Source organism: Fundulus heteroclitus, chromosome 21 (assembly GCF_011125445.2).
Source record: "Fundulus heteroclitus isolate FHET01 chromosome 21, MU-UCD_Fhet_4.1, whole genome shotgun sequence".
Classification (NCBI taxonomy): domain Eukaryota; kingdom Metazoa; phylum Chordata; class Actinopteri; order Cyprinodontiformes; family Fundulidae; genus Fundulus; species Fundulus heteroclitus.
This window is the reverse complement of record NC_046381.1, coordinates 10,393,842-10,421,747: the sequence shown is the minus strand read 5'-3', so window position 1 is coordinate 10,421,747 and position 27,906 is coordinate 10,393,842. Positions and strand designations below refer to the sequence as shown.

General features: G+C 39.9%; 1 protein-coding gene across 1 annotated transcript in view; it reads left to right on the top strand.

The window, feature by feature from the left end:
• Positions 1-27,906, top strand: part of plxdc2 (plexin domain containing 2) — a 136,360-nt gene that overhangs the window by 79,106 nt on the left and 29,348 nt on the right. The window contains exons 5-7 of the mRNA XM_036125709.1: positions 7,580-7,702; positions 20,129-20,247; positions 22,120-22,219. Of these exons, the coding sequence (XP_035981602.1) occupies positions 7,580-7,702; positions 20,129-20,247; positions 22,120-22,219 (342 nt within the window). The remainder of the gene's footprint in view (positions 1-7,579; positions 7,703-20,128; positions 20,248-22,119; positions 22,220-27,906) is intronic.

Here is a 27,906-nt window from a genome sequence, read left to right as displayed (position 1 = left end):
AATACATATTAATGTCAAATATTTAAAGGTAGACTTGATGAGATTAGGATGAGAAGATGGATCATTTGGTTAAAAACACCCAATTTCAAAATAGATGTTTGTGCAAACTCTCAGTCTTTTAATTTAGATAATCTACAGGGACAACAACTCTGTTGTAAGAACTCTGCGTTATCAGGTGGCCCAAAATTCCCTTTGTTACAGAGGAGAAACAAAAGGAACACAAGCACGTCGGAAAACCACCCCAGGGATGTGGTTATCCGAACTGGGTGTTTGTTAAATCGGCCAGCAAAACCAGCAAGGGAGGAAAAAAAACAACACCGCTTCTAATAGGAGAAAAGAGAGAGACGCAAAAACATTGTCATTCCATGTGTGTCAGAAGTCTCTGTGAAACTCAGAATCGTTTTCTCAAACTAGTTAAACTAGTTAATTCCAAAGACCGAACACCAAAACCAAAGCTAAGCGGCGTTGTATGTGCGGTCCGATGCAGCGAGGACTGCTCAGACTCCTCCATGGGAGAAACCAAACCGCTACGTGTTCGTCCCCCATGAATTTTTTCACATGTTTTCTACAGACTCGTTTCAACTATAGGCCAAGACAAAGTGAAAGGAAAAGAAAACGACACATGGATTTCAAATTTCTTATAAATAAAAAGCTGAAAAAATGCAGCTTGCATATGTATTTTGCCTTCTTCAGTCTGATCGGCCTAAAAAAAAAATCAAGTATAACCATTTGCCATCGGATGCAGTTAGTGAATAAAGTCCACCTGGTTTTAATATAATCTCAATAAAAATCCAGCTGTTCCGGGAAGCCTTCTGAAGTTGTTGTTTTTTTTTTTTCTTTTTAAGACAACATTAGTGAACAAACATCACAAAGACCAAGTAACAGGGGGTACAGCTCAGGGAGAAGGTTTAAAGCAGGGTTAGGATAGAAAACATTGTTCCAAGCTTTGAACATCTCACAGATCACCCTTTAAATCCATCATTTGACAGTGCAAAGATTATGGCACCATGGCAAAACTACTAAAACATCAGAAGTCGACATGAATTTACTGGTTGGACAGGAGCATTCATCAGTGAAAAAAGAGGCGAAGGTATCTCTGGAGGAGCTGCACAGTGTAATAGCCCGGGTGCGAGAGCCTGTTGACAGCATAACCATTAGTCACTTCACAAATCTGGCCTTTTAAGGACGAGTTACAAAAAGAAAGCCAGGAGAAGACTGCATAATGCTGGCTGTGGAGCAAAAATAACACTGCAGATTTCTCTGAACACACCATCTCCACAAGGAGACATGGTAGCAGTAGCATCATACTGTGAAGATTATTTTCTTCATTAATGGGTAGATGGATCAAACTGAATACAGAAGAATTAAATCCTGGTGGAAAACTTGTTAAGCCCCACACACACGCTGTCATACTTCCACAATTATACCGGACACTGGATAATATATAATATAGTCACACTACATGATGGAAGATGCCATAGTGAACGTTTTCTTGGCAGAATTGCACCAGAAAATCTGTGGGAGAGCTGCTCATGGCTGGACATAAAGCAGTTACACGGCACAATTTTACCAGAAAAACCTCTGACACTGGATGCAGTCTTCAGATTTCTATTTGGTTTAAAAAAAAAAAAAAAAAAAAAAAAAAAAAAAACCTTTTGGAAACCATGTCATCATATAATATAATGTATGATGCAAAATAATGTAGTGTAGGATCTGACATTAAAGGAGGAGGCTGGCAGATTAAAGTAAAGGAAAATTAAAAAATTTACAAATAAACATTGTCCAGGGAAAAATTCTGAATTCAAAAGTGAAGCGCAAGGAGTTAGCCAGGATAGCTGAAACTTGACTTACACAAACGGAGGATCTGACCACGGGCTGGAAAGACCAAAGACGAAACAAACAAGTCGAGGATTAACTGCTGCAGCTGTGATGAGCAGGACTCTGACAGCTGAGCGAAACTACTGCCCCGTGCACACGTAAACGGATCTTTATCAAAACAAATATCTCCCCCACACACACATCATACACACAGGATCGTTTTCAGACAGGTTTCATCCACGCAAACCCACACAAACACGCCACTGAGCGTCGTTATGCCAAAACGCATAGGGGTCAGTGTACTGCAAAGCTAAAACCCATGTCAGCCAATCAGAATCCTTTAAAACAGCCATTTGGTTTCTCCATATTGGGAAGGAGAGTTGGTGTAATACAGCCTCCAAGCGCATTTTCTCATTTGCACTTGAAGGTATTGGAGTAGTTGGGCTTGTTTAAAACAAACAAGCAAAAAGCGTCTGAGCCGATGTAAAAATAAATAAATCAGCACCTCCTATGATAGCGTTCGTTTTTCCTCCACTTCATGACCAAGTAAATAACAATGGTTAAACGTCTGACATCAGAGCCGCAGCATTTGTTGCAGACCGTGACTCTACAACTCGATTTTGCCAGGTACACAGGCAGACACATAATCATAATAATTAATTTTTATTTCAATTCTCCATTTTGGTTGGAGTTTTCAGAAATAATCGTACGTTTATCTGTTTTCCCAGATATCTGGCTACGTGTGGACTAAGCCTAAATGACTAACGGCAAAACCCAGGAACAAAGACAAAAGAAACCAAAACAACAAACAGAACAAAACATATAGAGGAATCCAGATTCTAACCAAAAGGAGACAAAGAAACTCGGAAACCGTCAGCAGAAAATCATGAAATGAATAAAACGTAGACGTTAAGGAAAGACGAGTTTTAAAACGAAACGGGAACTAAAGCGACAGAGAACTACTGCAGTCTGAGAGGAAAAAATAAATCCCTAAATAAACTCTTAGGTGCAGAATATAACGCAACAAATCTTAAAGTCAAGAAAAGAACTGAACAAATATGAAAAGGTTTTAAGGTTTGCGAATGTTTCGCCGGGCGTTTTGTGTCGGGTACAGCTGGCAACGACAAAACCTTTGATTTTACAACCAGCCGTGCTCTTTATAAAGACAAAAGTTCTGTTCCCGTTAAACAGCGACACGTTCAAGGGTATTCAGGAGCTTTTTCTCCAGTCAGTGTTCTTCAAAGTTAATCAGAAACAATATTAGTCTCCTCACACACTTTTTCAGGTCATCTAAAGTCACTGACCATCTGCTGCCTTCCAGTTTCTCTCGGGCTCATTTTACTATTTAATCCCTAACAGAGTTTTTGGATCATGAACTTCTTCATGTCCCGGGATCTGAGGGGCTGACAGAAGCGGCTACACGCAGTCAGCAACGATAAAAGGAATACAAAACAATGAAAGGAGACGTTTGATTTAGACAAACCCCTCGCAGCTATGTCACTTAAAGCCAGAAGACTAAATAAAAGGTGGGGGGGGGCGGGCGTGCGTGCCGATCCCGTCCTGGACCTTCGTCGGCCTCGAAAACAGCTGCGATAAACAGAAACCGTCTCGTAAATGAAACGAGAACAAAGAGCTTGTCTAAACATGTTGTCCAATGAAGTAAAGCTTGTAGTCTGCTGGTTCTGATCGTTCCAGCTCATGGTTTTTTTGTTTTTTTCCCCCCCCTTGGAGATATGCAGTTCAGCTCACTTTTGAAAGGAGAACACATAAACACAGTCAGGGGAAAAAAAAAAAAAAGTCAGGTTCAGGCTTCTCTCCATTACTCACGTCTCTCCATCTGTTGCTGCCCCTGATTGCTCTCCTTCCCTGTCCAGTCTCCTTCTGGTTATAGTGACAACTGTAATGAATGAATAGACTCTCTATTGAGCGGCCTGCAGCCCTCAGCTCTTTAGCGTATTGAGAGGGTGTCTGATTTTCTTTAGACTGTCTGTGTTGTGTTTGCAGGCTGGTGGAAAGCAGAAGCGGCAACACAAATAAAAGCCTTTCATTCTGGGCTTCATGTTTCCAGTCGCGTTTGTGTGGGTTGTGGGGTTTTTTGTCGAGGGCCGTTTGAACCTTTTTCTGATGGAGAAATTAAAAACAGCACCAACCATCCTCAGGGCTGAGTTAAAAAACAAGATAAAAATGGATCTGACAGTCAGCTTTTTAATTGTCCAGTTTAAGCTGTTTCATCAAAGCAATTCAATTTAATTGTATTTATCTAGCGCCAAATCATGAAACATATCATCTCAAGGCACTTTACAAAGTCAAGTTCAATCATATTATACAGATTGGTCAAAAATGTCCTATATAAGGAAACCAGTTGATTGCATCAAAGTCCCGACAAGCAGCATTCACTCCTGGGGAAGCGTAGAGCCACAGGGAGAGTCGTCTGCATTGTCCATGGCTTTGCAGCAATCCCTCATACTGAGCAAGCATGAAGCGACAGTGGAAAGAAAAACTCCCCATTAACGGGAAGGAAAACCTCCGGCAGAACCGGGCTCAGTATGAACGGCCATCTGCCTCGACCGACTCGGGGTTACAGAAGACAGAACAGAGACACAACAAGACAGACAAAAAGCACAGGAGCACACATTGATCTAGTAATCTGTTCTACATTAGATGGTAGTAGCGGGTGAGCCGTCTTCTCTGGATGATGTCACAGTTAACAGAACGCCAGACCAGGTGTACCTACTATGAAGATATAAGAGAGAGAACAGAAAGTTAAAGCAGAAATGACAACACATAATGCATAATTGAAGAACAGTAGAACTCTATAGAGTGAGAAAATTAGACCCTGATATCCTCCAGTAGCCTAAGCCTATAGCAGTAAAACTATAAAAGTAGCTCAGAGTAACATGAGCCACTCTAGTTATAAGCTTTGTCAGAAAGGAAAGTTTTAAGATTAGTCTTAAAAGCAGGCAGACAACAAATCAGTTTTCTCCATTTGCAATCATTTGTTATGATATTAGTGTTTGCTTCTGTTGGCTGTGCTGCAGTGCTTTCCGCAGCTGCTTTTTGCAACTTATTTCATGCAAAGATTAGGGAATGGATCGTCACATCCAGTTCACGAGACAATCAGACAGGAGACTTGGTTACAAAAGGGAAAATAAAAACTAGTTTACCTCCATTTTGTTGCTGCAAAACGGTCAGACTGTACCTACAGCTGAATCCATCCATTCATTGTCTATAACCGTTTATCCGTGCAGAGCTACAGAGATGCTGGTGTCTATCTCCAGCGGTCATTGGGCGAGAGGCGGGGTACACCCTGGACAGGTTGCCTGTCCATCACATGACAACACAGAGACACACAGGGCCAGAAACCATGCACACACTCACACCTACACTGCAAAAAGGAAACTAAAAGTAAGTAAACTTTTCTTGAAATTAGTATATTTTTCCTTGATTTGAACAGCTAAACAAGACCATTTGCCAATGGAATGAGTATTTTTACCCCTAAAATAAGATAATTAGATATTCTGCACTTTAAATAAGATGATGGAGACGAATTGTTCCTATTTTAAGTGCAAACGTCTTATTCCATTGGCAAATAGTCTTATTTACCTTCTCAAATCAAGGAAAAATGCACAAATTTCAAGAAAATTTTACTTACTTTGAGTTCTCTTTTTGCAGTATAAGGGCAATTGACCCAACATATGTCATGTTTCTGGACTGTGAGAGGAAGCCAGAGTACCCGGAGAGAATCCACACATGTACAAAGAGAATATGCAAAGTCCCTGCAGAAAGACCCCAGGCTGGGATTTGAACCCAGGACCTCTTGCAACAGTGCTTCCAACTATGCAGCCCCAGATGGAACTGTTTTTAATAGTTTTCTGGCAATAAATAAAAAAAAAGCTTATATATAATTTTAGGTCAGTTAGGATAACCGAAATTATTTCTTTTTGCTTTTTAGATACTTTAACTCTCTGCATATTTGGAAAATGTGCATATTTTTATTAGGTTTTAGTAGAATTGCCTTTGCGACTCCAAACTTCACAGATGATAAATTCAGTGGCGTTTTAATACAGCGAGACCTCTTTACACCCCTTCTACTGATTACTGGTACACCAGTGGATCTCCAAGCGTCTGTAATCTCTGCTCACACAGCCAGCCTCCTCCTCATTCACTGTCCAGTGAACGCTAATGTATGTCAAGGAACAGTATAGCTTGTAAAAAGAGGAAAAACTAAATGTAACCAGGGTATCTCTGTAGGATGCTCTCTTTTTTACCCCCACTCACTGTTTTTTCACGCGTTATCGTTACACAGCTAAATCAAGTCAGATGTTTCTTCTCCGCCTCTCGCTGCTGACAGCACTTTTTATCCAAGGTCTTTGGGGAAAGATTGATTCCCCTCACAGCATGCTCCGTATGTGGTTTTCACTGAGAGATGTGTTTTTACAGCCCGCCCACCACATATGAGGAGCTACATTTTCGCATGGAGTGAGCGTTGATGGGTCTGGACTTCACTATATTTTGACAACAACAAAAAAATTCACCAGCTACAACTAATCGAAACAACAAAAAATGGGACATTTTGAGAAGAAACTTAACATCTAGAGGGTGGCTTAGCCAGAGTCCGGAACTAAATCTGACAGAGAATATTTGCAGTCGCCTAAAGATGGCTGTGGACAAGACATGTCCTCACAATCGGAGAGATTTAGAGAATTTTTGCAAGGCGGAGAGGGCAAATATTGTCAAATCGAGATGTGAGATGCAGGAAAACTTCTGCCAAAGAAGTCTGAATGTTGAAATTAAATCATGAGATGCTAGAAGTGCGCAAAACTGTGCAACCAGCTCAGTTTTATTAGCCTTTCATTGGTTTTTCAGCTGAATTGTACATTAAACATGTTGCAAATGTGGAAGGTTTAGAAGTGATTTATCATTGGCTGGGTATGCACACTATTAAGAGTGACCAAATGTATCAAATAAAAGGTTGAAAATGTAAATTGGGCCTGTTGATAAAAAATTACACATTAGGAAGATCAATGCCTCTACCATGAAGATCTTGCAAAAAAAATGAAACTCCCAGTTTATCAGCTGCAGTTCAGTTAGAATCTTCTTTTTAAGCCAAGTTTATCCTTGGATAAATTGTCTGACACATGCAGTACGTCAACATTTAACCCAAATGTTGACATTTGTCTTTGTTCTATTTAAATCAGCAAGTCTTTCTTTAAGAAATGCTTTAAGGTAATCGGCGTAATCAGAGCAAAAGCTTACCTGAAAGGAATGGTTGAATAATGCTGACTTTGCCAAACTTTCCAGCCGGCAGAGAAACAAGGACCCTCCTGGATTTTGTTGTCATCTCAGCAAAGTCTTCTCCAGTAGTGATGAATAGCAGCTGTTTTATGCTTTTAATGGAGTCCATTAATAACTATGTTTAAAGGCTTTTAAACATGCAGCTCGGGTTTGTTTTGCCTTTAAAAAGTAACAAAACCAATTTTTGACGCCGTCCTGTCCTCATTAGCACACACTAGATGACTGATGATGACTCGAGAGAGAGAGCAGGGAACACAACCAGAAACAGCCCTGTGGTATTACACAACTGCACCTGCAGCACAGAAATATGGAAAAAAAGTGCTGTACTGCGTATGAAACCCTTTACATAGATAATATAATCACATTATTACAAGCAAAGTAGCAATAAATCATTGTGTAATCATATTTAAACTGTTTTCAGAAAATATTTTTTTTTCTTTTTTTTTCTTTTTGCCGATATGGACAGGTTTTATTTATACTGGAGATGTCGTCCATCGGATGCTCACAGCAACACAGTACATCGCTCCACTGATGGCCAACTTTGATCCAAGTGTCTCCAGAAACTCAACTGTTATCTATTTTGATAATGGTAAGTTGTTTTTTTGTTTGTTTTTTTTTTTGTTAAGAATTTCAAGCTGTTTGTTTTGGTTTTTTTTGTCTCTCTCATTCGCATGTATCTTAAACTTTAAGACAGAATTGAGTTATTAGAACATAGGGCTGAATGATATAGGGGGAAAAAAGCATATCGATAAAATAGAAATCAGACTGATCGATGTCGGTAATTGTCCAAAAATGTAATAAATATATTTTAAGTGTAGGCCTGGCTATTTTATGCTGTTTCTTAATTACCTATTATTTTAAATAAAGAACACTGAATTCAAACTCAACCCTTTATTCATCCACATTTTTTTTTTTTACCAAAACTGTAAGTCTTACAAAAAAAAAACAAAAAACAGAAAAAACAGGTGAACTCTTTGAGGCCTGGTGAAGGAGCTTATCTGGGTCTGGGTTTGTGATTGGTGGGAAGATGTAATGACTGTAGTATTAACCTACATGATTGGCTAGAATGCAAAAGGAAGGAAAACTGTTCTTCTATTGAACTTTTTACTGACCCATTGTTTTTCCTATGGAGCCACACGTCTATCAATCGATATATATCGTTGTTGAATTATTGTCCAGCCCTATTAGAACATAAATTGTTAAACTACTGTCACATGGTTTTTGCTGACATGTTGAAGGATATGTGTGAAGTGGGTCTAAATGCAGGTTTTGTGAAACATGAACTTGTGGCATGTTTTGTCTTGTTTTTGATCTTGAATGGTACGTATACTGGGATCAAAGGGGAGGATTTCAGTGTTCTGCTGTGTCAGGACAGGGTTTTATACTTTTGTGTGACATTACCACCTAGTTTCATTTTATTTTTTATATTAACAGAAGGCTTCCTACAATATTCCAATTTCCTTCTCCAGGACCCTGTTGTTTTAGATTTAATTTTATTAATTTGTCATTAGGTTTATCAACATTAGAGTAGACAATATTTGCCTTGGTGGTTGTAATTAGATTTTTTTTCCCCAGAAAATGCTGAACAACAGAGTTCTGAAGCGTCTTCTGACTGAGTAGTGTGCATTTCACTATTTTTTGGCATCTAGTCAGACTTAGAATGTTTAAATCTGAAACTAGATTATCCTAGATTAAGTACAGACCCTATTATTACTAGACGTAATCAGCAATACATTAATTTCACAAAATTCCCCCAAAACAAGAATTTCAAGCTAGACCCAACCCAGTTCATGAACTTTGCCTGTAGTTTTAAGCCTACAACTTATAAGTATTTATAAATTGTAAAGTCTTTTGAATGAGTTTGTCTTTTTCTGTCTGGTAAAACAACAAAAATGAAAAAAGAAACTCAAGTTATGATCTGCCAAACCAAAAAGTCATGTAACTCTTGAGATTCAGATTTGCATCTTTTTGTAATAGAACAATATCTAAAGTCTGGAAACAGAAACAAAATTTGACATACACAATTATTATTTGCCTATACTTATCTATGCAGACATTTTTGAATGTTTTAATTATAAATGATCATTGATAAGGGATCAACTGATCTTTGAATTAAATTTTAATGCTCCATAAGAGCCACAAAGTTGGTCCGGCGCTGTCATTTCAAGAGTCCAGTGCGCCGAGCTGAAAAAAGCTTTTCCACTGTGATGCATGAAACTGAGACTGTGATTGGGTCATTGCTGTAATATTAAAGTTGCAGTGGTGTTGAGTCATTTGCAGTGGTGCACATGTGCAGAAAATGAAATGGGAGCGTTATTTGCCTCTAGCATCACCTTTTCTAACCCTACTGAAACTAAAGGTAAATATAATGTGCAGAACACTTTAAAATGCTTCCTTCCAGCTGGTTAGTCAAATTTATGACTGCCACTGCAAATACTTGCTGTAAAATAGCTTGTGATCAACCCTGTAGTCAAGATTGTAATAAACTAGTCAGGATTTAACTGGATGTTACAGCAGACTGCACAGCAGTCCCTCTAGAACACTAATAAAAAGCACTATTTAAAAAAATTATGAAAACAAAACTCTTGGTGTTTGGGGTAGTGGACAGTTTGAATGGTTAATAACTTTTAAATTACTTTTTTGCCAGAGTTCTCTGTCTAGGGTCATGTCTTGGAGAGGAACAATGTGGTTGAGAAGGAGTTTAAGTCTGTATGAATTAGTTCAGGTGGTTTAATCTGGACTTCCAGGCAATCTCACCAAGTTATTTTTGGACACTAAAAATTTCTTTCTGGTTCTGAAACTGCAAGGACAAGCGATTAGCTCTCTCGCTACTGACACACTTTTAAATAAAGCATTAGGGGTGCAAATAGTCATATTTATGCATATCTATATACATTAAAGCCAAAGTAAATAGAGTTGTATTTTCAAAGACCAAAGCTTTTCCCCTCAGACAGCTTGCATAAAAGTACCGTCTGCGGAGCACAGATGGTAATATTGATGTTAAAGAAGAAGAAGAAAAAGAGGAAAAAACACCCCTCAGGGCTTCTGGCTTTACATAAACTGGAGAGGAAATGTCGCAAACTCAATTAGTCAATCTTCTATTTCAGTGAGATATATTTAATATTTTTTCTCATAGTTTGCGAGTCAATTAAATGGTCCAAACCGGGTTTAAAATCTTTAGAGCTATCTTCCTCTGTGGTGGAATGTGCAATCTGTGCCCCGCTGAATTATCGGCCTTAGGTAGACGGGAGGAGAGATGATGGTGTTGATAGAAAGGACATAACTCTTTTCATTTATTAAATGGAAATAACTTAATGAAATCAAGGTGATGCATGCGGGACATATTTGTTTAGACCAGATGTAATAATTTTACAGTTGCCTCGGTTTCTTTATTTAAATTCCTACTTTTCTCAGAGGGACTTAGTTAAAGGAATGAAACTTTCCTTCATCTATTCCTGTCTGCAGGACTTCATTAAAAGATCTACATCACTTCTTTCATTTCCCCCCCCACACACCGATTCCTGCTGAATACAGTGAGATGGTGTCATTACAGTTTTTTATATGGTTTCTTTGTCAGAAGACTGCGAAGAGCTTGAAAGAGGAAAATCAAGGATGACGCTGCGGCTTTAAAGCCTCTGGCACACTAAAACTGTCTCAGTGGAGTGGCGAGACTGAAGCCCGAGCCCATTTACATCAAAGAAGACGAGAGACTCCATGAGACCTGTTTAAAGAGGCCCTTTGCCAGTTTTGTAGTGTAAGCTAATTGTCAATATTAATAATATAAGATATCAAAGTTGATGTTTTTCTAGATTTAATTTATGATTTGGCTAAGAACTTTAATGTATCTTAGTGGGAATTTATGCAATTGACCTACACAAAGTGGAAAATGAATACATGGTTTTCAGTTGTTGTTGTTTTTTTTTTACAAATAAATAAATCTGACAAGTGTTGCATTGACTTCAGACACCACTGAATAATTTCCACTAAAAGCACCGGCCCCCAGACGTCCCTGAATTAGTAAAGGAAGTCCAGCTGTGTGCCGTCGGATCGCAGTATAAATCCAGCTGTTCTGTGAAGGTGTCAGAGGTCCGTTAGAGAACGTTATGAGACGAACAGCATCATGAAGACCGAGGAACACAGCAGACAGGCCAGAAAACGCAAACATACCGAGACACGCTGGGCCACCTAAAACTGATAGGCTGCACACGTAGAGCTTAAACCATAAACCCAGCCAAGAGGCCCGCGGTAACTCTGGAGGAGCTGCAGTGATTCACAGCTCAGGTAGGAGTAACTGCCTATAGATAACTGTTAGTCATGCATAATCTGCCGTTTAGGGACGAGTGTCAAAAAGGGAAATTATCCATAAGAAGTTCTGTTTGCAGTTCACCGTGAGCCATGTAGGTGACACGATGAGGAAGTTATGTTCAGATGAGACACAAGTTGCATTTCTTTGGCCCACATAAATAACTAAAACAACACATTACCCTGAACACACCATCCCCATTGCACAACAACACTGTGAACATCATGCATTCTCCAGTGGGTACAGGGAAGCAGCTCGGAGTTGATAGGAAGATGGACGGAGCTGAATACAGGAAAATCCTGCAGGAAAAATCTGTTAGAGGTTTTTAAACGGCATGAGATTGCACTGCAAAAAGGGAACTAAAGGTTAAAGATTTTCTTGAAATAAATGTATTTCTCCTTGATTTGAGCAGCTAAATAAGACTATTTGCCAATGGAATGAGTATTTTTACCCCTGAAATAAGATAATTAGATACCCTGCACTTGAAATAAGATGATGGAGATGAACTGTTCTTATTTTAGGTGCAAAAATCTTATTCCATTGGCAAATAATCTTATTTACCTGCACAGATTAAGGAAAAATGCACTAATTTCAAGAACATTTTACTTACTTTTAGCTCAATTTTGCAGTGTGGAGTGGAGGCTCACCTCTCAGCAGGCCATCGACTGAAAATATACTAATAGAGCTAAAGTGGGATGTTTTTCATCAAAGCATATTCATGTTTTAGAATGGCCTAGTCAAAGCCCTGAACCAAATTCAGTTTATGCGGCCGCATTTGGAACATGATATTTACGTTCGTCTTACTGAGGCTGGTCATTGTGCATCTCCATCTGTATCAGGCTGGTAGTATCATAATAGAGTTGCTCGATATCTGAAAAATCTTGCAGTGTGGATAATATTTGTAAATATGGCAAAGACGATAACAGTTGCGAAATGCAGTATCACAGCCTAATTTCTTCTATCCTCTCCTCATCTGTCCTTCCATCACTCTGTGACCTTTAGCTTTTTGGCTAATGTCCTTTGGGTCCGGCGTGAGCGTCTGCTGCCCTGAGACTCCGCCCAACTGGCTAAATATTACATTAGCACGTAAACTGCAAATTCATAACACCTGGAACATATTATATTGTACTTGAAACACTCCTCCATCCATCCATTATCTATACCTGCTTATTCATGCTGGGGTAATTCAATTCAATTCAGTTTTATTTATATAGCGCCAATTCATGAAACATGTCATCTCAAGGCACTTTACAAAGTCAAGTTCAATCATATTATACAGATTGGGTCAGATTATACAGATTGGTCAAAAATTTCCTGTATAAGGCAAACCAGTTGATTGCATCAAAGTCTTCACAAGCAGCATTCACTCCTGGAGAACCGTAGAGCCACAGGGAGAGTCGTCTGCATTGTCCATGGCTTTGCAGCAATCCCTCATACTGAGCAAGCATGAAGCAACCTCCGTAACAGGTTGGGTGTGTGCTTATCTGCAGCAGTCATTTGGCAGGAGGCAGGGTACACAGTGGACGCGTTGCCTGTCCATCACAGGGCAACAGAGAGGCACACAAGACAAGCAACCATGCGCGTGCACACACACACACACACACACACACACACACACACACACACACACACACATACAGAGCTAGGGCAATTTAGAGAGACCAATTAGTCTAACAATCATGTTTTTAGACTGTGGGAGTACCCAGAGAGAACCCACTCATGCACAGGGAGAACGTGCAAACTTGTACTGGAACAGTCCTTTGCAATATAGAGATTGCACACGCTGATATTGCGATGACGATATATTTAAAATATATTGCTGCCTATCAGCTGTAATGGCAGTGAAAAGTGGCTCTGCAAAGTAGAAACTCCCTTCACCCTGACTAAAGGACGCCTTTGTGTTGGTCTGTCACATAAAATCCCAGCGAAATACTTTGAGGCTTGTGGTCGTAATGCGGCAAGATGTGATAAAGTTAATTGGTGATGAATAGCTTTGCGAGCCAGAGCCCAACCTTACTTACTATGAACTGATGCAGACCCTCTGGACCCTCCTTTCGTGTCCGGTATTGGTCTTATCCATCACTGCCCTCATCACTGTCTCCCACTCCCCTGCAGACTGACAGATTAGCTTTGTGACTCTCTGCAGAGAAGCTCATCAGACTCTAACAACGACGGCAGACGATCGATCCGGAGCTCAGCTCGCCGTCCATCAGTCAGCGTTCTGCCGATTTGAAACAAGGACTGCACGGCCTGCTGTGCCGCGGAGGAGGCCTTCATTAAAAGTGGAAGAAGAAGAAAAAAAACAGGCGTGATGAAGCGTTCGCAGCAGAGACGAGCTGTTTGTTCACAAACAAAGCCGTGTGCGGTTTGTGTGAAATTTCACAGCGACTGCACGGAGCTCGGCTGTCTGATGATCTGTTGTGTCGCTTATTTCTGTTAATTGGAAATTCTAAAAAAAGAAGAAACATGACGGGCGAGGACGTGACTTTCACATCCTCCGCTGGAAAATTAATAAGAGTCTCCAAGGTTATTTGCCGAAACGGTAAAGTTCTGTTTTAAATGCCAATTATAATCCCTTTGAGGATCACTTCATAAATCATTTGAAGAGGTATCGTCTTGTCAGATGGAGAATTAAATGTCTTCTTAGAAGAGTGTTCATGCGGCGCGTTTTTTAAAACCATGACTCAACGGCAGCTAATGCTGTGAGACTTGTAGTTTTTCCTGGAGTCTGACATTTTGAGATGACAAAGTAGGAGGATAATAATTTCTAATAATGGAACTACAGTCAAACATAATTGCAGTCTTCCTTGTCATCTCTCTGGGGTTCATGATCTGCTGTTGTGCTCAATGACTCGCTGCCAAGGCTCAGTTACATCAGTGGTGGATCAGACAACTATTGCATTTTTTCAAATGTAGAAGTTTCCAAGGAGTTGGATCCAAATCTACTGAATCATTTTTTTTTTGTTAAAAGTTGTCAATGCCTCCACCTTTTCTGAATCAATCCCACCTCTTCTGATTATTGTTGGTACCTCATATAAAGATTGGTAGGCAGGGTTTCCCCCGCTGTATTAGAGGCCTTGGCGAGCCGCCAGGCTTCACGTGGTTGTCAAAAATAATCAGTGTCTCGATGTAATCAATACAAAAAATAACTAATTCTTCAAAGGTACAGATTTGAATAGACTGACCCATTCACACAGACACTCCCCTCTCCTCCCTGCAGCCGCACCTAACTCAAAGACATGGGCTGCTGCTGCTGCTGCTGCTGCTGCTGCTGGTGGTGGGTGTGTTTAAGCCTGCTAACATGTAAAGAACAGCCAGAAGAAAACACGCGTCCCTCTTTATGGACAAGATAAACACAGAGGCGGTGTTCGGAGAAACTTTCCCACGCAGACAGCTGAGAACAACGAAAAGCTGAACGGTGTTACATGCTAAGCTCCATAACCCCCCATCCACCTTTTTACTGGAACTACTGACAGGATTTGTCCATTTTCTGGTATATGACCTGAGGATAAAGAAACATCCTCTCTCACCAAACAACATTTTAAAAATTACTATTTTTAAGTAAAAAAAATATAAGTTTTAAGAAATGTATTACCCTACACAATGTACAATCCTTTTTCCCCCCCCAAAATGAAAGCTCTGAGTCTACTATAATATTTCATAAAGGTGGTCCTAACAATGCATCATTCAGTTTTTCACATTGTCTCTATATCACACAGACTCCATAGACATATCTTCTGCTCACCCCACAGCTGAACTGGAAAATTTAGGTTTTAGGACTGAGATGACCACTGTGGAGGGTTGACAGGCCCACAGCATCACAGATCCTCCACTCAGTACTTCATAGCAGGCAGGAGCTGCTTTTCATCCTTTTCTATGCCAGGTCCACCTGGAGTAGTTCTTGCAGAAAAGACTTGTCTCATTGTGAGGCACCATAAGTACCTTTATAGCACCATTATTATTATTATTATTATTATTATTATTATTATTATTATTATTATTATTATTATTATTATTTCATTATTATTATTATTATTATTATTGCATTATTATTATAATAGCACATAGTCCCAGTTTAAGCCCTAGTAATATTTAGTAAATTCCACAAGTTTACGTTTTTCATTGTAGGACAATAAAAAAAAATTCTCCTGGAGCTTAATAGGTTGATTTTACCTCCATTACTGTTTTCTTTAATCTGTTTGGTCATATTTTTAATTACTATATTAGATCTATATATGGGTGTGATTAGGTGAGCAGAGATTTTTATGTCACATTATCCCACCTTATAAAGCACGGCACACAATTCTGCCTTGGGAGGCATCACTGAAATCAATTTTGTAAAAGAAGACGAGCCAGAACTTCCCCCAAAACAACATTAACATACAGGAAAAAAAAAATACTTTAAAATGTTTGTTTTAAAAGGCGATTCCCCAGGCTGTCGAATCATGGGGTGTAATGTCTTTCAAAAACGGATGTTTTCATTCTGGCTTCTTTGTTGAATTTAAATCTTTCTGAATGTGTTGCACCTTAGAGCCTTTTTATTGTGTTCAGATGCATGAAAACCTGCAACTGAGCATGCTTGCATCCCTCTGTTTTGCTTGTTGGTCTCACATTCGACGTTTTACCGCCTGGATGACGATATTGTAAACGTGAAACACGCGTTCTCAGGCTGAGGGTCTTCCCTGCGCAGCGTGTGATTTATCGCAGAGGGTCCTGTGCTGCCGGTCGCCCTTTCCTTTCCTGGCTGTCAGCAGAGAGCCTAAATCTCATATTTGCTGGAGTGAATGGAAGTGTTCTGGCTGTGTAAAGGGAAAAATTGATTGGCTGCTGTGTAAACAAACTTTTATTACCCTGGCAACCGGCCAAATGGGTTTCACATCAATAGGTTCTCCAAAGTCCACAGTAAATCAAAACGGTGTTAAAAGTGAGGCAAGGCCCACGTTGTGGAGGGCAGAGATGAAGGCCATGTTAGGGAATTGTTCCTGGATTTATTCACTGCTGGACCTCTGAGTTGTTGTTTTTTTTTTTTTTTAAATAAGCATCATCGCAGCGTGCAGGCATGGAAAGGACAATAGATTTATTTATCTGGGGATTTGTTTGTCTTTAAAATTATCAATTGTTTTTAAGATAGACATCAAATCCTCTCTTTGCTGTTTAGAAACACCTGACACTATGATTTTTAAAATAGCAGAGTTTTTCCTTTTGTGCATTAAATAATTATTTCGACCTCTAAACTATTTGTGGCTACAATTTGATTCATGTTAAGAAAAACAAACACCCTTTCCTTGGAAAAAAGAAATGCCCTCTTGCTCTGGGTTAGCATTGATTTGCCTCTGAAACATGGCGAATGCTTAAACCACGAGAACTGCTTATGAACAAACAAATCCGGATGAAGGGAAATATCTGTATTCATAGATCCAGGCCGTGGGTCAGAGTCGAACCCGGGTCGACCGCGTTGAGAACTAAGGCCTCCGTACATCTGTCACATTACCCGCTGCGCCACCAGCGCGCCCCCTTTAAAAATCAACTTAAGAGATTATCCTGCCGTGTGTGCCGTCCGGTCAGACTTTACAATGCCACTGCACTGTAACCTGGTAATAACACTGTAACAACTGTGCAATAACTATTTGATACCCTGTGCAATAACCTGTGCAATAACTATTTGATAGTTTATTTTCATTATTTTCCCATCCACTGTATATACAGGGTTCCCACGGGTCCTTGAAATCCTTGAAAGTTTGTGAATCTGAAAAAATTAATTCAAGGCCCTTGAAAGTTCTTGAAAACAGCCAAAAAAACACCTTGTCCTTGAAAGTCCTTGAATTTTTTGTGGGGTTGAAAGTTCACACGGATGACGACTCGTGTCATTATTTTACTACCACACGATCTTTTAAAATTATGTTGATTCCGCAGACTTTTAATTTGCAAAAGTACGTTCGCTCTTCTTCGTTAGTTGGTAGGCTGCGGTTTAGGCCTACGTGCGTCCAATAGGTTACATTCACGCAGTGTTGCCAACTCAGCAACTTTGTCGCTATATTTAGCGACTTTTCAGACGCCTCCAGCTACTCTTTTTCAAAAAAGCGACTAGCGACAAATCTAGCGACTTTTGGAGACTCCTACGTAAAAGCACGTATCGATCCTACTCTTGTCCTCCAGCGGCAGGTACAGCCATAGGGCGCCTCCCCCTCCTAACCCCGTTCTCCCGCTCCCGCAGGAGTCCGTCTCAGCGCTGCAGTCAGAGCCACAGCATGTTTACCCTCAGCGTCCAGACTGCAAATGAAGCGCCGGGATTGACGGCGCAGGTTGATCATAAATAACTGAATTTGAAATATTTTGTCTTAAATAAATAACGGCACTTGATTCACACAGCCACATGTTCATGTTTTACCGTGATTTGTAGACTTCTTAGTGGACCACAAGAGAAAAAAGAAAATGTTAAAAAAAAGTTGAAAAGAAAAAATTTGTAACTCCGCCATAGTGTCTCTTTATGGTTCATTTTGTCGGTCTCAAACCCGGGTAAAGGAGGATTAGTAAAATGCACTGAAATTGTGTCTTTAACACAGGTAACAAAAGCCTGAGAATGATTTAAATCTATCTCTGAGCAGCTTTCTGGCAACCGTGTCACTTTAAAAAGAAGTCAAAAACTAGCTTAATCAAAGATGAAAGTAAGTGAAACAAATTGATATAATTCTGAACATCTCAATGCTGCACTTTTTTCCATAAAATTCCATGAAACGGTAGGCTAATGTACATCTTATATGTAATGTAGTATGGCATAGCCATGTACTGTGGATATAAATGTAGGCTATGAATATGATCAATATCAATGTAGGCTATAAATTAAGTCCACTTTCTTGCATTGCTTCTGACCCAACAACTTCTATGCCGTTTAGTCTTTTATTGAATTTGCATTGTATTAAAATATGATAACCTATTCAGCGGTCACAGTAGGTAAATGCCGCCACGTGTGGTCCTTGAATTTGAGGAAATTGGCCCTGGAAAGTCATTGAAAGGTCCTTGAATTTGATGTTCACCAAGGTGTGGGAACCCTGTATGTATCTGGATGCACTCTATATACTTCATGCACCTTTTCCTCCTTTGTGCACCTTCTGTTGCTTTTAGGAGCCGATGTCACAAGTAAATCTCTCCATTGTGAGATCAATAAAGTTCTATCTTATCTTAACAACAAGGACTAGACACATACATCGGTAATGAACGTCTTGCACCACTACCACACATTTGGGACATATCATGAAAAAGACCCACTTCATTTGCCTTTAGATACATTTTGTAGTGTACTTGGAGTCTCTAGGAGTGCAGGGAAGTTGGATGTAGTGCTACAGAGATTTCTTATTATTCTTTTCTGTGTCATATATTTCACGGCATTCAGTCTTCTGAATTTTTCTTTAACGTTTTTCGAACAATAACTTGGGAAAACAAGCATATTGAGACATGGCAATGCATTAACAGGAATCTTTATTCCTACTGTTCTAAAGCTCTTTTATGAAAACAGAAATGCTAAATATATTTGCAGTTGCCTTTTAGAAAGATGCCAACTGTAGTGTGGTTAAAAAAAAAAGTATTTGCTGCAAAACTGTTAATCAAGGTTGTGGAGGTCCATCTGACCGATTTCATGAATCCGTCGTTTTTATTTCTCAGAGTGATTTTGTTGTCCAAACAGAAGGAAGTCAAAGCTACAAGTGTTTGGCTGTTCATTACACCCCCCCACCCCCACCCCACCAAAGCATATTACAAAAATGACCAAACAGGATCAAGTGGAACGCTCCACGACCTGGAAGAGGGCAGGGTTTGAAGTGCATCCCTTAAACTAAAAGAAACCGACACAAAAAGAGTTGCTGTCAGGAAAGGGATAAAAAAGGAGGAATGTCAGGGAATTTAGACCCAAGCATTGCAGTTCTACCTTATATAGACCACAACTGAATGATTTTAATGTGAAAGGGAGGGAAGGCATTAAAAAGTATGAATGTAGAAGTGCATCAGGGGAAAGGAGCAGGCCAAATAGTTTCAAACTTGATGCTTTTTTTTTTTAGACTATAGTTTAACCTGCAAAAAACAGTAAGAAACCCAGTTCAACCTACTGGTTCTGTAAAGGTAGAATCATGTCTTCAGAGCTCTGACCTTTTGCCTGATTTTGGTGCATACCTATCTTTTGTATGGAATGCCTCAAATCTGAATGATCTTGTCTGAGATGAGGATGGGATATTCGCCCTGTTCTGTTACACATTTAGGATAACTGCTTTGAAACAGAGCAGTGGGATATCCTGATTGTTTGCCGTACCAACCGAAAAAGTCAATCTCCCCTCTTTCTCCACTTTGTCATTCAGCACGGTCTTCCACAGCAGGGGAAAAAACCTCTCCCTGTGGTTAAAAAAAAACGCCCGAACTCTGTAATCCTTCACAATAACGGCCGCTCTTTGGTCGGGGTTTGTTAAAAGCTGAGGTTTTGTTGCGGTTTTATTCTCCTCCAGCGGAGTCGTATGAGCGCTCGCTCTGATTCAGTGTCATCCTCTGCAGATAATCCTTTAAACAAACAAATCTTTTGGGTTTTAACGTCTTCTTATTCTTTCCCCTGCATCCATTTTCCCACCAGCGAGTGGCAAATATCGGCGTTATCGCCGTCTCCTTTAGTCTCCTGATCTTATCCATCATGTGGGGAATTATTTGTTTTAAATGCATTTGTTTCCTCTTTAGGGACCGCTCTGGTGGTGCAGTGGGACCACGTCCACCTGCAGGACAACTACAACTTGGGCAGCTTCACCTTCCAGGCCACGCTGCACAATACAGGCAGGATCGTCTTTGCATACAAAGAGGTAGACTCTTATTCACAGGTTGACCTTCTCAGCCGTTTTTTCTTATGTCTTATATTCTGTTTCATACCTTCTCTGTGAGCATTTTTCACTCTGCCAGTGTTTATTATTGTACTGCCACACAGGTCATATATATATATATATATATATATATATATATATATATATATATATATATATATATATATATATATATATATATATATATATATATATATATACTATAGCTCCCTGAATCCAGAGTTGACTGGGGAATTGTTTTTTTTTTATCCAATATTTATGTTAAAGAAAGTCCACCACTGCCGTAATAAGACATTGAAAGTTTGTTGGGACGGTTTGTCCACTTTTTCCATTGTTTTACACATGATGCTCAAAACATTACATGTTCTCCAAGCCACAAAGACTATACATCCTAAAGTTGGTCTCGACAGAAGCTTATTAAACAATATGTCAAGCAGGCTTTATTTTCCAGGGGCCCATTCAGTGTGAAAGTGACACGCTTTAATTATCACCGCGACTTTGGTACAAATTAAACTGTGACTCATTTCACACTTAAATCACACAGCTGTCATAGTCGCTTTCCATTCTGTTTCTAGCTTTTAACACTTTTTTTAAAATATCTTTGTCACTTCTTTGCACTTTAGTGAAAGAAAATGATTTTTCAAAATAATTGATGTTTGGCACAGCGAACGAAACAGCGCATTTCAACACACATCTTTATAAAAAAAAAAAGATGAAATCATTGACTTGGTTTTAGCATCTTTTTATTTTGATTTTTTTAGAAATATCAACATTATTTATTGACCTTAAGTGTTGAGTTTGAGATTTCAAATTCATTTAGTATATTTCTTCTGGTAATTTACAGGTAATGGAAATATGCAACCAAGCATGTAGTCATGAATAGCTTAAATTACTGTAACAATTGCAAAAAGAAATAAATAACTGATCTGAGACTTTCATTGCTTCTCTCTTTAAGTTAGAGCAGTTCATTTTTATTTTGCACATCAGATATTTCCTTTTTATTTAATCTCCCTTCGTGATGTGATTGGTGTATGATTCATTAGGCTGTGAAAAAGTATTTAGATATTCACAAATAGAACTGAAGTGAACACAGACATTCTTTTATATGTTTTTAATGATGAATTGTATTATTAAAGGAAGACAAGTTACCCGAACCAAGCTGGCCATATGTGAAAAAATTATTTAAGTCATGAATTAACTTTGGTAAGCTTAGTTCAATTTCAGGAGCCACAACCTGGCCTGATTATTTGGTTTTCCCCCGGCAAGCCCCTCCTTCTGATGCCCCCTAAACGATCAAAGTGCAGGAAATTATCTAAACCTGAACAAATGTAGTGAAATAAATAAAATAGTCCTCCTATTCTCAGCAGCAAGCAGGTGATGCCAGCTGACCATTACCTGCACATGCATTAAAGCAAAAGAAAACTATGTTTGCATGTGGTGCTTTTGGAGTCTCCTCCCTGCTCTCGCATTTGCCAAACAATTTCATGATCCCCAAATTTTTCCGAACATATTCTGTAAACTGACGAGACTAAAGCTGAACCTGCATTTTTATTTTTACAAGGCACGTCTAGTTTATTTGTGTTGCACCATTCATACAAAGGGGTATACAAAGTACTTTACAGGAACACAAAGGAGAGAAATAAGTGGTATTTGTTTATAGCACTGTAACATCGCATTTCTGTCCCAAATGTTTTCTTTTTCTCTGACCCACAGAGATCTACTTGCTTCTTGAGGCTCCTCTTGGAAACTGTCACTGTCAGACTTGAGGCCATTTAAACCTGTCAGGGTTTCAGATCCGCTCCGGGGAGATCTGTATTTTGCCGGAGATTGATCTTCCCTTATTTCCTTTTCCAGCTCCCCATCGAGATATCACAGATCAGTTCTGTCAATCACCCGGTGAAGGTGGGCCTGTCTGACGCCTTCGTGGTGGTCCACAAGATCCAGCAAATACCGAGTGAGTATCTGACGGATTGTTGTTTCGAATTTCTAAACCAGCACATCCAAATGTAATACATAATCTGATAGCACAAATGTGACATATATATAGAAGGTGTGTAGAGTTGGAACAGTTATTCCTTAAAGCCAGAACACAGGAGCACAATTTGAAAGAAAGGGCAAAATCCGATCTGACATTTGGTTAGAACGTCTTTTCTACCTTTTAGTTTAATTGAAACATGGGTCTAACCATGTGACTCTTTGGTGTTACAACCAGCTGACACTAGAGTGGTTTTAGTGAACAAAATATACCAATCTGCATTAAGAAACGTCCACAGTGGGATCTCAAACTGTTCAGGGTGTAAATCGGAAGTTTTTATTGCTTCCGACAGTGTCTGCATGTGACGGTGTTGACTTGGTGGTGATGTTTCAAATGTCTTTACTCCTGAATAACTCAATAACTTCTACACAATATTATTTACCTATAAAGCTGCACCATGTATTAAACCACAGTCATCTTAACCGTATCAATGTAATATCCAAACTTTAAGGTGTAACTCACCCCGACGTAAAAGCAATAACCCCGCCACCGGACAAATTTGGAAAAACGCCACCAAAGAGTGGAAACTATTCTCATTTGAAAGAGGGAAGGTCACAGAGCGTAGTGTGCATGTTGAGATGATGGAAACAAATGAGAAGCATAAGAAGACGTGAATTAATTGCAACTAATATCTATCCATGAGATTGCAATCACGTGTTTAATTTGGATGTTGTGCTGTTTTTTTGCTGATCACATTAAAGCTCTTAGTAGTTTGGACTTTCCTGATTCTATGGGTTGGTTATAAAAAAAAAAAAAATGAAATAACCCGATTTCTAAGCGTTTCCCAATCATTCAAATGAGTCCAGGAGTCCAGCGGTGGTACAGCCCGGTAACCAGAAGGAATGGTTCTGTCATCTAGGACTGTGCTCACCATTTACAACCCCGAAGTTTTCCAGTTTACAAACTAAATGAGTTTTCCATGAACAACAAAGCTTTGAGTGCCGCCTAATTTGTTATTCTTGCAATCCAACTTCAAACTCTCAAACAACAGCAAATACATGTCATTTGATTTTGATTTACTCTAATCAGTCCCTGTTAAAGTTAAATCAATTGCAAGCGAGCTGGAGACACTTCGGACTTTGTCGTCAGAACCTTCCTCCCTCTCATGGGCTCAGACTAATCTGGTGCATTAATCAGTCGTCAAACGTCAATCATTTAGCAATTTAAACTCCCTTTTCATTGCCAATGAGAACCCCAAGCTACATTTATCCCAAATAAATGTTTTAAAGTGTTTTAGTTTCTTCAGTTTGTTCCACCTAAAATGCGGTGACAAGAATGTTGCAGGTTTAGTTCAGATCTGAACACATTTTAAAATAATTACTAAAGCAGAAATGTACTGGTTTTGTCATTCTTTAACACATTTAAGCAATCAGAAAGTTGCTGCGGAAAAATCTGAACATAATTTTTTTTTTAAAGCCTTACTAAACGTATCAAACTGGGTTGACTTTGACACAGCACGATGAAAGCAGAGAGACCAGTGAGTTACAGTGTGGCGAAATTGGGAAAACAAGCATATTGAGACATGGCAATGCATTAACAGGAATCTTTATTCCTACTGTTCTAAAGCTCTTTTATGAAAACAGAAATGCTAAATATATTTGCAATTGCCTTTTAGAAAGATGCCAACTGTAGTGTGGTTAAAAAAAAAAGTATTTGCCTCCTTACCGATTTCTTCTGACTTTTTCTTTTCCTAAAATTGAAATGTGAAATGAAATGTGTTAAATGAAACAAGTTAATTTAAATGTTAAACAAGTTAATATCAAGGTATCAGAAAAGAGATAACAGTTCAATTATTGACATCTATCAGTCAAGAAAGGATTTAAAACCCAATTTCCAAGCCTTTTGGACACAAATAAGACATTATCCACATGGAGAAAATATGGAAAAGTAGAGGACCTCCACATGAAGGACCGACCTGCTGAAATTACTCCAAGATCCCATCAATGGCTCATTAAGGAGGTCCACAGAACCCTAAACAACACCTTGAGAACTGCGAATCTCACTTGTCTCAATTAATGGTCAGTCTTGTTCAGAGTAAAATCCAACGTATCATAATTTGAGGAAACGGCTGACACACAGCAGGGGACGCAATTTGAAAACTGGAGCTACAGAAGGTGTCAAAGGAAAGCACACTTAAAAATATACTTTCAAGAAAAGAGAAAATTACCAAAAAAAATCCAAAATGCTTGCCAGGAGAGCAAGTAGATGATGAAAAAGATCAGAAACCTGGTAATGGCAAAAGTCCATTGCGCCTGAAAAGCATGAAACATGTCCTGATTTTATTTGAAAGTATAACTCTAGCCGAATCATAACAAGCTATAACTCTTCCATTATCCTAAAAAGCATGTATAACTGCGCTATTGGGTTTTAGTTTCTATTAGATGATAAAGAGAACAAAGGGGGACCTTAAAAAGGGAGAATTTTAGACTGATGTTACCTCTTCAGGAAGAGCAGAAAGCAGCATTTGAAAATAGAGGATGCCATAGCAACTAATTACTCAGCATGACTGCTACTCATCCGTCAGCTGGACAAGTTCTGTTTTGTGCTGTAGTTGCATTAGAAGGACTGGAAAAAATGCTGCTAGAAGGACAAATGACAAGAAAAGCATTACCATATAAACCCCCGCTGATTCTGCCAGAGCCAGTGAAACATTAACTCCAAGATTTATCTTGTCTCCCGGCTACAGTTTCTGCAAATTTACATGAAATTTTAAAAGTTAAGTCATATATCTGCCAGAGCACATTCCAAGTTACATTTAAAGCTTATCATGCGGAGGAAGGAATATATTTTGACAGATTTTTTACATCCCTGTCACGCCAGATTATTATCTCTGCTCTTTTAACTGCACTAAGCCGTAATGCTGGAAAAGGAAACTATGACCGCTACGGGCTACAGAAAGTCTCCCTGCTGCCAATTACTGCATAGCCACTATGGCAACGAGAGGATTTTATTTAGCTTTAATAAAGCCTTTCATTTTACCTCCAGGTGCCAGACTGAGTAGAGCGAGAGAGAGAGAGAGAGAGAGAGATTTGTGGGTGTCCTATGGTCAGGTCGTGTAATTAACAGGTCAGTCGCAAGCCTACGTGACGACCGAGCTTTAATACACGTCTCTGACGATTAATTAAAATTCACTCACTGAAGGATATCTTTTTTTTTTTTTTTTAAATGAAGTCAAAACTCTTCTCCGCACTTTTAATACCTTCCTGCCTTCCAGCAGCTGGTTTCAAAGCAAGAAGCAACAACTGGAGCTGGGAATTACGTGCAGTATTGAGCAACTTTTCAATTAATACTATTAATACATAACTAGTGTAAATATATTTACTACAGTAGGTTCAAGAGGAAGGTTCCAAGGGTTGACTTGCTGCTGTCATCCTGTTTTGGATCACGTCAGTGTGTGCATTGTCTTTCATACCTGTGCATGCCCTTTTTATACTTTGTATTGTTAGGATTTTATAAACTAACAGGCCAGACAAGTAGAGCAAAAATCACAAAAGCCAAGAGGCCCCGCGGTAACTCTATAGGTCCTGCAGTGGAGGAGCTGCAGAGATTTACTGCTCAGTGGAGCAGTAGGGCTCCACTGAGCAGTAAATCTCAGGGCGATAACTTGTAGTGCGCCCCGCAAATCTGTGTGTTTTGAAAGCTTGGCAAGAGGAAAGCAATTACTGATCCCCGTTTTAAAGCTTGTAATGTGGGGGACAACGCCACAAACATGTGGAAGAAGACAGAAAACTAACACCGTCGTTACTTTAACAACACCATGAGTGTGGTGGCAGCATCATCCTGTGGGGGTGGTGGTATCCATCAGCAGGACAGGGAGGTTGGAGCTGCGCTCGGGGCAATAAGAGAAAACCGTCAAGGGTCTTTAGACTGGGCAGGAGGTACCCTGACTCTAGCCAGATGGATTTCGCTCCACCTAGCTTCACTCACATCCATCTGGGACCTCTCCCATAGAGAGTGATTTCTCCAACCAATTTTATTGTCCAGCCAATCAGGACGCAGGGCTGGAGTTTCATAGATGTGACGTAGTGGAGAGCGACTGTGAGACTGTTTTGATTCAGACAACAATGGCGGCTCGCATCGAGAAAGCAAGCGTTAACATTGATGCTGCTATTTCTTCCGTGTTGTCCAATCTACCTGATATTGTTTCATTAAAAGAACATCAGAGAACGCCTCTGAAGGCTTTTGTTGGTGGAAACCATGTTTTCGCCCTTCTCCCGACCGGATTTGGCAAGTTTTGTTTTCCGGGCGCGCCCGTGGCGGAGCGGTTAGCGCGAACCATATTAGGAGGCCTTTAGTCCTCGATGCGGTCGGCCCAGGATCGACTCTGACCCGCGGCGCTTTACCACCTGTCTTCCCCCTCTTCCTGTCAGCTCACTGTCAATAAAACGCGTGCCACTAGAGCCGCAAACACATTTAGAAAAAAAAAGTTTTGTTTTTTCCTGCGTCGCTCTCATCAGCATCACGGGTTAGCTTCGGTGTGAGTGGTTGAAATAGCACGTCGATAAAGATGACAGACAAGTGGCTTATCCAATCATATGCAAGGATTTTTGATAAGGCCCAGCCTTCTGAAACACCATTCCTATGGATCTGTTCCAGATGGATGAGTGGAGCTAGGTGGAGCGAGATACATCTGGCTAGGGTCAGGTTAGGCAGGAGGTTCACCAGAGACGGAGTTGAAATATAACGGCTTAGATAAAAAGCTATTTATGTGTTGTGCTCCAGCCAAGATCAAGACTTAAATCCAGCTGAGAAACGGTGGCACGGCTTGACAAAGTCCGTTCCCAGACACTATCCGTGCAATCCTATTGGAAGAAAGACCGGGCACCATCTCCAGAACCAGTCACCATTGATCCCTTACAGTCCTTACATCAACTGACAGCCTCAAGCTGGGAAACTAACCTTCCCCAGACCCCCACTATGTCATTAGGCACCTGATAATCTCTTTTCTTGAAGCAAGAGGAAGTCAGACACAGGAGGGGGGGCGATGTGGAGGGTAGAAAGGAAGGGTGGACTTATTTTCAGGCTGATCTGCGCTGACTCACATCTGCTTTGATCAGTTGTCCAGTGTGTAATCCAACCAAGCAGGTCTGCAGGGAGGCAACATCCCATCACATGAGGCGAGCAACACTGGGGCCGGAGCGATCAACAGGTCCCCAGGGGTGAAAGGCCAACCAAGCAAGGGAACTTAAAGTAGTTTGCCAGGAGGATTTGTCCAGGTGGAAAGATGTGAAAGAGCTGGAGCAGCGACAACCACGACTGCCCGGAGCTCTGAGGGACTCACAAGACTCAAATTTGCCATTGTGTGAACTGAAAGTGGATTTGGCGATAGTTAGCCGACTTGCATGTAAAATTGACTGTTTACAAGTTAATGAATATGAAATTAGGTGCAATTTAGACCCAAACCAGCAAAAAAAAAAAAAACGAGAGCAATTAAAACATATTAATGTATGCTTCAGATACGTCTCAAAAGTAAATGCAGTAAAAGAAAAAACATAATACACTAAACTACCCAACTTATCCTTGTGATGGATGGATGGATGGATGGATGGATGGATGGATGGATGGATGGATGGATGGATGGATGGATGGATGGATGGATGGATGGA